This window comes from Rosa chinensis, chromosome 2 (genome assembly GCF_002994745.2).
Source record: "Rosa chinensis cultivar Old Blush chromosome 2, RchiOBHm-V2, whole genome shotgun sequence".
NCBI classification, from domain to species: Eukaryota; Viridiplantae; Streptophyta; class Magnoliopsida; order Rosales; family Rosaceae; genus Rosa; species Rosa chinensis.
Genome location: NC_037089.1, coordinates 52,003,444 through 52,012,465, shown reverse-complemented (window position 1 = coordinate 52,012,465; position 9,022 = coordinate 52,003,444). Strand labels below are relative to the sequence as shown.

Here is a 9,022-nt window from a genome sequence, read left to right as displayed (position 1 = left end):
TCCATGTTTTGCCTTGCTGCAGTCGGTTGAGTCGAGATATTTTGGGGTTAATAGGTTTATCTATTATACTCCGATGCTTGTCATACATTAATTTTACATTTAATGAACCAAAATATTGTAGAATTTTTATCGGATGAGTAGAATAATTTCTTTCACTTATGACAATTTGATTTTATTACAGAATATTAGACAGATGGAAAAGCAAGCCCTCACTTTATTTAAAGAATTTGTTCTTTCTTATTGCTCATACATATATCAACCTCTCCATTATTAGTATCAACCACTTTGCTTTATTCAAAGTCTAGCTAGCTAACACCTAACAGCAACCATGTTCATCACCCCCACCCTCAGCATCTCTTGTATAACTTGCATGCGGGGAGAGGAAGGTTCTAGCGTTAATGAGCTTTCAGGCCGCGGTGGTGGGAAGAACAACAGCTCAGTACGGACGTCGGAACTCTACGGAGGGTTAACCAGTGGAAGTCCTTGGGATGATGGAACCTATGATGGCGTCAGAGAAATCACTCTGGTTTATGGCCAGTGCATCGACTCCATAAGTGTGGCATATGATAAAGATGGTCAGTTTGTTAAACCCGGAAAGCATGGAGGTGTCGGGGGCGGTCACCTCCATAAGCCCCTAACTACTGTCGAGGTCAGCTTCAAGTTAAGCTCTATAACAAAGAAATAGGATAATGTGTGGATCAGTATTTTCTTAGTCACAATTCCATGATACATGCAAACATATATATCTCCACCTTAAACTTAGAGAAATTCGATATGTATTAATGTATATAATTTGTTATAGATTTATTCGATTTGACTGAAACAGAAAGATATCTACCATATAGATATCAATCATATTTTGCAATATGTATATCTAATAGAAAATCTTAAGTTTTTTTTAATATAATTATTTTAATTTTATAAATAATATACAGATGAAACTGGAGTATCCAGAAGAGTTCCTAGTTGGCGTAAGTGGATACTCTTGTTCGGTACCCGGGATGGCACCAGAAGTGTTGCGATCACTCAAACTTGAGAGCAATAGAAGGTCATTTGGACCGTTTGGAGTTTTAGTAGGCAATCCCTTTAGTTTCAGAGTACAAGATGGAGAACAAATTGTTGGCTTAAAGGGAAGAAATGGTTGGTACCTAGATGCAATTGGGTTTCATATATCCCCTGCTCCCAAGAGTAAACTCTTTCGGAGAGTCCAACAGAGTTCGATACCGTCAGAACTTTATGGAGGAGTGGCCGGCGGAGGTCCTTGGGATGACGGAGTCTACGATGGCGTAAGAGAAATAACACTTGTTTATGGCCAATGCATCGACTCCATATGTGAGGCATATGATATAAATGGTAAGCTTGTTAAAACCGGAAAGCATGGAGGTTATGGGGGCAATCACCTCCACAAAAACCTAAGTACCGTTGAGGTAAGCTTCAAATTAAGCTCACTTTGATAAATCAAAGATACATTTTTCGTTAATCTATTTTTTTTGAGTCGAACTCAAGAATTCTCACTTAAATATCAAATGATCATAAGTTATAAGTTCGAGAAATACAATACAGAAGCAGAAAGATATTGCGAATTGTATCTAAACGAAAAATTCAAAATAAAAATCTCAACTTCTTTTCTTTTCAAATGATACGCAGATAAAGTTGGAATACCCAAGTGAGTTTCTAGTTAGTGTCAGTGGATACTCTTCTTCTGTACCCGGGATGGCACCAGAGGTGTTACGCTCACTCAAATTTGAGACCAACAAAAGGTCATATGGACCGTTTGGAGTTGAAACAGGCACACCATTTACATTCAGAGTAAAAGATGGAGAGAAAATTGTTGGTTTGAAGGGAAGAAATGGTTGGTATCTAGATGCAATCGGGTTTCATATATCCTATGCTCGCAAGAGAAAACGCTTTCGGATAGTTCGGAAGCATCTTTCCAAAGCTTACGAGTCCTTGGTTCAAATCACTAAACCTCTTACAAATGTTGAGTGCACACTAATAAGCTTGTGATTATTTCTTTTAAGATCGAGTGTAAAGCAGTTTGAATGATGTTGAATGTTGTTGAGGGATTGAAGTGATCGATTGGATCAAAATTTGTTGTGCAATGGTGAGCTTGGCTTCCGAGCAATTGAAAACTTTGTTTGACAAATTTATGTCAGGCCTAAAATCATTTCCAGTAGTGTTTCTCATTAAATTTGTTCTAGTAGAAGAGTCAATTGCCACTTCGTATGTATGATATTGACATTGTGCAGGAAAACAGACTGAAGTAACATTAACAAGGGATGTGAAACAGAAGAGCAAAGTGATGACACTACAATTAATAATTACAAAAGCCTTAACATTAACATTACAAGTTTTCAGGCTCATGCTTGTCTTCTATCTCGTGAACCCTTTTCAAAGACTCTTCAAATGCTTGCAATGCTACATTGTAATGGTCAAGAGAGATCACACCTTCCTCTACAATTTGCAAGGCACTTCTATACAGCTGACTGAACCACTGCATACGGTCAGTAACATCGACATTATTGGAGCCATGATCTGGAATATATAAACGCTTGTAATCCTTTTTCCATCGTGACAGAATGTACTTGGAAGGGATCTCCTCCACTCCATTAAAATTAAGGACACACAAAGCATGCCGGCATAGATACCCATGGAAGTTAAAGCAACTGCAGATACACCGAACCTCACCTGCTGTTCTGTTGTACAGAACCTCATAATCTCTTATCTCTCGCCGATTCCCATCTGCCACGACACGCTCCTTGACCAAGAATATTACAATTGGCCCATCAATGTGCAACTGTGTAGTGCTAAAACAAGAATACATCTCCTCCACTTCAAATTGGAATTTTTTGAATATCTCTTTAGTGTAAACTTTTGAAAGCTGCAACTCAAAAGAACATCTGGTTTTCAACATGGGACTTGAGCTTCTCGACTCAATATCTGCAAGAGCTTCTTCCTTATGCTTCTTTTGTAGAGCCAATTCATACTTATCCAGAAATTCTTTCAGTGGAGTTTGCTTGTGTACGTATTTGTCAAAAAATGGACTCAAGGTTTCACCTGGATGTGCAGCCGACATTCCGGCAAAAGATGTCTCTTTCAAGTAAACTGGAGCCCACCTAAATCGGTCCTCATACAAAGATCGAAGCCACTCATGATCACTAACTCCAAAATGCTGAATCATGAATCCCCATGCTGCTTCAAATTCAATCACCTTCAGACTTTCATAAACTGCTTTAAGCAGTGTCTTCCTAATGGCATCATAATTGCGCGATCCACCCAACTTTTCTGGAACTTTTTTAATGATCAGGGACAAACCAAAACGATGATGGCAGCTAGGAAACACCTCAGCAACTGCACTCTGCAAAACATTGCACCTGTCAGTAATAATTGTTTGCGGAGAATGTCCTGACACACATGTAAGCCAAGCTTTGAACAACCAAATATAAGACTCTGCCGTCTCCCCAGCAAGCAAAGCACAACCAAGCAACACTGCTTGACCATGGTGATTTATCCCCACTAACGCCACAAGTGGGATCTCAAATTTATTTGCCAAGTATGTGTTGTCAATATATATCACATCACAAAAATAACCGCATGCTGCCCTCGACCTAGCATCAATCCAAAACACATTTCTCAAACGCCCATCGTCATTGATGTCCATCAAGTAAAAGAAATTCGGATTTGTCAACTGCATACGACAAAGGTAATTATAAATTGCTTGTGTGTCACCTTTTTTGAGGTTCAACTGATTGGGAATATCATTCCTGGCTTCTGTTGCATTCGAATTCGAGGGTCCATTACCCCCTGAATCTATCACAAGTGCTCGGTACAGCTTAATTGTTCGCTTTTCTGCATCTGAACTTGACTGTGACTTCCTCTTTGTTCCACTTCCCATCTTTTTCATCGATTTGTAGATCTTTGTACCTAATAAGTGATTATGTTCAAGCGCAACTTCAAGTACCCTCCACCTTTTGGAGTCCACTAACCTCATCCTTAACATTGCAGGACAGCCAGTTCTTGTTTCCTTTCTCAAACGGTTCACATCTTTAATTCTTTTGAAACCTTGACTGCTGCAACAAAGAACAGCACCATACTTCTCTTTACTGTTCCTCTTAAACCATGAATTCTTCACTCTAACACGAAACCCCACTTCCTTAGCATAGCAATTGTAATAATTATAAGCATCCTCATATGACTCAAACTCCATTCCAATAGCAGGCGCAACAAATTCCTTTTTTCCTTCTGGGACACGATTTTCAGCATCCAATTCTGTCAAAACACCATCTCCGTCAGTTGCAATCTCATTGCAGTCGGGGTCCTGTACTTGCTCACTGTTAAGAGAACCTACTTCCATCTGAAAGATACGTAAAACCCCTTATTTTCTAACTTTCAAGTTCAAGAAACGAACAATTTCAGAGACCAACCTGCACAAGAAGGCACAATGCTATCATATAAGTGTGTAAACTAGATTTTCAGCTAACATTAAAATTTAAACCCATCTTCCAATTGATGAAAACATCAATACAGCACAGGAATCAATACCCACTTTAACCATCACAGATCATCATACCATAAAATTACTTCCAAAGCAAACAGTCAAATGGTAATCAATGTATCAAAGTTCTCAAACTCTGTCAAGCAAATGTTAGTGTTTGTCTACACAGCTGTTTGTCCTCTTCAAGTTAAATTTCATCCTACTTTCTTTGCAATAGGGTTCCAGCAGACCAAACAGCTTATTAGACACATGCAACTAACTCCCAAGATACTCATAAACATTGGAAGATTTTGAGTCAAGCGCAGAACCCTAGGAAATTTGGGCCCATGTTTTGAAATTGAGAAACGAAGAAAATTGCAGGAATTGGATTGAGAATTAAGTTAAGAGTACTTACAGGATCCGATGAGAAGATGGGTAGCTCCGGAAACTGAGGGTTTGGCCGGCCGACGAGGTCCTCTGGTTGGTTCTGTATTTTAGTAGTCCAAGCATGAGAATGAATTTTAGTAATCTGATCCCCATCGTACAATTGGGTTTCATTTGATTTGATTTGACACTGTAACAGTGAATCTGATTTTGCCACGCAGTAAACAAGTCTGCTACGACCTTTTTCTGTTTACTTTTTCGTTTTTTTTTTTTTACAAACAAATTACTTCTTTTTGATAAATAATGAGATTTGGAACCTAGGCAAATTGGAAGGTTCATCCTCATGTCCATGTTATTATTAATTATAATTATTTTAACTAAAATTTAAATTACTTATCAAACTACTAATTTGGATATTTGTCATAGAATTCTAATTGTAGAGCTTCGTTAAAGTCTGTCCTAATATTCTCATATTTTGATATGATAAATCCAATATAATATGAAAATTTTGTATAATAAAGACAATGGTACGTGTGTTGGTTGAAGTTTGGGTGGTCAATGTGGGTGTATATATTTTCTTTCGTTCTAATTTTATCGGATGTTCTTGAACCGGTCCTTGATCCAAAAGCATTAGAATGAGTCAAAATTATCCACTTACTTCAGCATTTTTATTCCCAACTATCTAATTTAATGTTAAATGACAATTTTATCCCTAGCTGAATTAATAAACTACCCCTATGCCATCGATCTATCTCTCTCTCTCTCTCTCTCTCTCTCTCATCCCTCTCACCGGAGCAAGAAACCAAGTCAGAGTCTGAACGATGAGGGAGGTCCGGCACCGATTGTTGCCTCAACTGGTACGGAGTCAGCTGTCAGCCTTCAACTCGCCGTGTCGTCGACTTTAACCTCCGCGGCGAGTCGGAGGACCCCATTCTCTCCAAGTCCGGCCAGTCTGGCTCAATCGCCCCCGAGATTTGCAACCTCAACAGCCCCACCACCCTCATCCTCGCCGACTGGAAGGTAATCGCCGGCCCAGGCCCTCCGGCGACTTAGACCACGACCTCGACCACAATGACGACGTCGTTTGCAGCAGCAATTTCTTCAACTGATCTCCTTCGTCGATAGCGACTCAGAGGTTGCGAGCGCCGCAGAAGCCGGAGATTTGAGGTTGAGAGAGCTACAGAGGCCGGATATTGGCTGGACTAACCGGATGTACGAGGCAGAGAGAGAATTTCGATTGTTGACGTGGTGCCCAGAACATTTTCTGGGTGCCCAAATCATTTTTTTTTTTTTTGTAATCTGTGGGCAGAAGAAGTCCGAGAAGGAAAGAAAAAAATAAAAAATAAAACGTATCTCGTAATAAGGAGGCAGAAAGCCGAGAATGAAAGAAAAAGGGAAAAAAAAAAGTTCTATTGGGGGCGATAAATGTTTTGAATTGATGTAGTCTCCTCTTTTTTTTCCTTAATCAAAGTTTTATTTGTCTAATTTTACTTAGATTAATTCCCATTCCGGCGACCAAAAGGTAAAGCAATAGACGTCTATTGGGTGGCAATACAGGTTTATTCAGAGGGGCAATAAACCTCTCCAGCCCATATGATATCTTCGACAACTTTTTTGGAGATTTCCGGCCCCTCTATTGGGGGGCAATGAGGGGCAATAGATGTCTATTGGTGGCAATAAATTTTTTCCAGTGACCTATGAAATCTCCAACAACCTCTTTAGGGACCTCCGGCGAGGTTTTTAGAAAAGTCCGGTGGGCGGCAGTCGGTGACCAGAATCTAGCTACCGGTGACTGGATTTCGGCGAAAGTTAGCCTAAATCTGGGGCGAGTGGTGACCAAATTCCTGGGCCGGTGGCGGGGCTCAGGCGAAGTCTCCTATGATTTATCTCTCTTCCAATTTTTTTTTTTCTCTCTCTCTAAGTAACAAATGGGTGAGGGTAAAACCGTCTTAAAAAAAACTTAATGGGGTATTAGAGGAGACTTCCTTAGAGTGTTTTGGGTAAGAGAGAATTAAAAAAAAACTTAATAGGGTAAGTGGAAACAAAAATCCCTAGAAATGGGGTAAATGGACAAAAACCCTTTGTATGTTTTCTATCTTGGGCTTCTCCCTTTTTATTCAAAGCTTAACAAAATTAATCCATGTATGAGTCGACAAGCCAACTGCATATCAAAATTCTAGGCCCACACTGCCTGTACAATTTTTATGTAAAACTTTAAAAGCGCCTCCCACTCACCCCTGATTGACTTGTCGTACCATACACATGACACAGTGACCGTACTGAAGAACTGCTCAACATAGAAGGTAAATAGTGGTTGGCGCTACATGTACACCTTCTCATCAAAAGCAAAGTTTATGTAGAACCTAAAGCTATAAACAAGTACTCGTATAAACTTAAAAAGTAATTTTAAGCAAATAATTATTCCTTGACTTCTAATATGTTTATCAATTTACTCTCGACTTTTCAATTTCGATAAATGACACTCTAATTTTTTTCAATTTTTACCGATTTGCCCCCATTCTCGGTCAATTTTTCTGTAATTTCATCCAAATATAATAAAACTCAACTCATATGACTAGAATATAAGGGCATATTCACAATTTACACCATGACGTGATAGCAATTTACACCATGACCGCATGACATGATAACTTTTGTGGTTTTATATCATCAATAATATGTCTAGAAATTTGTCCAAGTAACTTATTAGGTGTGAAAAACACCAAACAACATTGAAATGTCTAGCACATCAGTCATGCACTTGAGCTTGACAAGAAATTTGGATTGAGTTATAGAAAATTGACCTCAAATTGACGATAGGAGGCAACTCACCAGAAATTAAAAAAAAAAAATGAGTGAAAGTTAGGAGGCGAATTGGAAAACATGGGAGAAGTTAAGGGGCAATTCAGCTAGTTTTCCTTTCAAATGTCAACCTTTTAAGTTGTAGCAACCACTAGGCCATACATGTATAGTAAAAAACTAAAAACTAGCTTAGGATAGAATAGTGTAAGACAACGCATTTTGGCTTAGTTTAGGATTGTTGTGCTGTGAGAGGAAACACTTCCGAACTTGCTGTGAGAAGAAGCAGCTGAGTGTTTGGTAAACTGTTTTTAAAAGTGCTGTGAGAACAAAAAACAATTTCTAAGTGTTTGGTAAGTCGCAAGACAAAAGTGTTTTGGCTGGGTATAATCACCAAAATGGTCATACATGTTAATACACTAGGCACATTACTTATCTCATCATCTCCTTTTTGTACTGTACTATTAAAATCAAACCAAGCAGCAACCTTGTTAATTAACTCAAGGGCTTGTGAGACATTCTTCCCATGAACTCTGCAATTTCTATTTTGCCATAAAAACCTAGCAATCACTACAAACCATTCTAGCTCCCAATCTTTAGCAATAGTTGCAACATGATTAAAAAGCTCCATGAAATTTCATTGACTTGGGCTTTTCTAAATAGTGGAGTTGGTTTCGGAATGCTTTAATTTATTCGTGAGTGAGAAATTGTTAAGCATGTGTTGTTTGAATCATTTTATTGGAGTTAAAATGGTGATTTCTTAGCTTCAGTGTGAGTTGTTGATTTTCTTTTTTACTTTCCTTTTTAATTTGAATTGTTTGACTTTTACGTAATCTCCTGAACTAAACCACATGCAGGGATTACTACGATTTCTATTTATTGATTTTAATGTAGTCTCCTGAACTAAACTATATGCATGGATTACTAGGAAATTGGTTTGTGTGGCTTTTGGTGACCTCCTAAACTAATTTCTATGCAAGGATTACTGGTTTTTATTTAGTTTAATTTGTGAGTACTGTTGTGATTGAGACTCGTAGTGTGGTGGTGATGATGGGAGGAGATGGAGTAGTAAGGGGAGTATGGGTTTGGATTGTGGGAGGTGGAGATGGAGGTTTTGTGGTAGAGATAGAGAGAGAAAAGAGATGTAATGGATGGTATGGGTGGTTTTCTTGCTTGTAGACAGATGAGATGCTTAAATAAATGGAGAGAGAGAGAGAGGTGTAAAATCATCATTAGAAGCAAAAGGGAGCAGTTATAGTCTTGTAAGAAGTATGGAGGTAGAGTATGAGAGTGATAATAGATCCCAGAACAAAGGAAAAATGGTATGAGAGTGATGGTGCATGTAGGATAGAGTAGGTCATGATG

At 38.7% G+C, this 9,022-nt stretch overlaps 2 protein-coding genes across 2 annotated transcripts; one reads left to right on the top strand and one right to left on the bottom strand.

Annotated features, from left to right (window-relative positions):
* The first annotated feature begins 303 nt into the window (after positions 1–303).
* Positions 304–2,102, top strand: LOC112187821 (jacalin-related lectin 3). Its single transcript, XM_024326766.2, has 3 exons — positions 304–649; positions 936–1,427; positions 1,648–2,102. The coding sequence occupies exons 1-3, from the start codon at positions 329–331 to the stop codon at positions 2,005–2,007; spliced, it is 1,173 nt and encodes a 390-aa protein (XP_024182534.1). The 5' UTR covers positions 304–328; the 3' UTR covers positions 2,008–2,102.
* Positions 2,103–2,196: 94 nt separating this feature from the next.
* On the bottom strand, positions 2,197–5,026 carry LOC112187820 (protein FAR1-RELATED SEQUENCE 6). The gene is made up of 2 exons (XM_024326765.2): positions 4,890–5,026; positions 2,197–4,424 (listed from the first exon to the last, which is right to left on the bottom strand). The coding sequence occupies exon 2, from the start codon at positions 4,352–4,354 to the stop codon at positions 2,345–2,347; it is 2,010 nt and encodes a 669-aa protein (XP_024182533.1). The 5' UTR covers positions 4,355–4,424; positions 4,890–5,026; the 3' UTR covers positions 2,197–2,344.
* Positions 5,027–9,022: the final 3,996 nt, after the last annotated feature.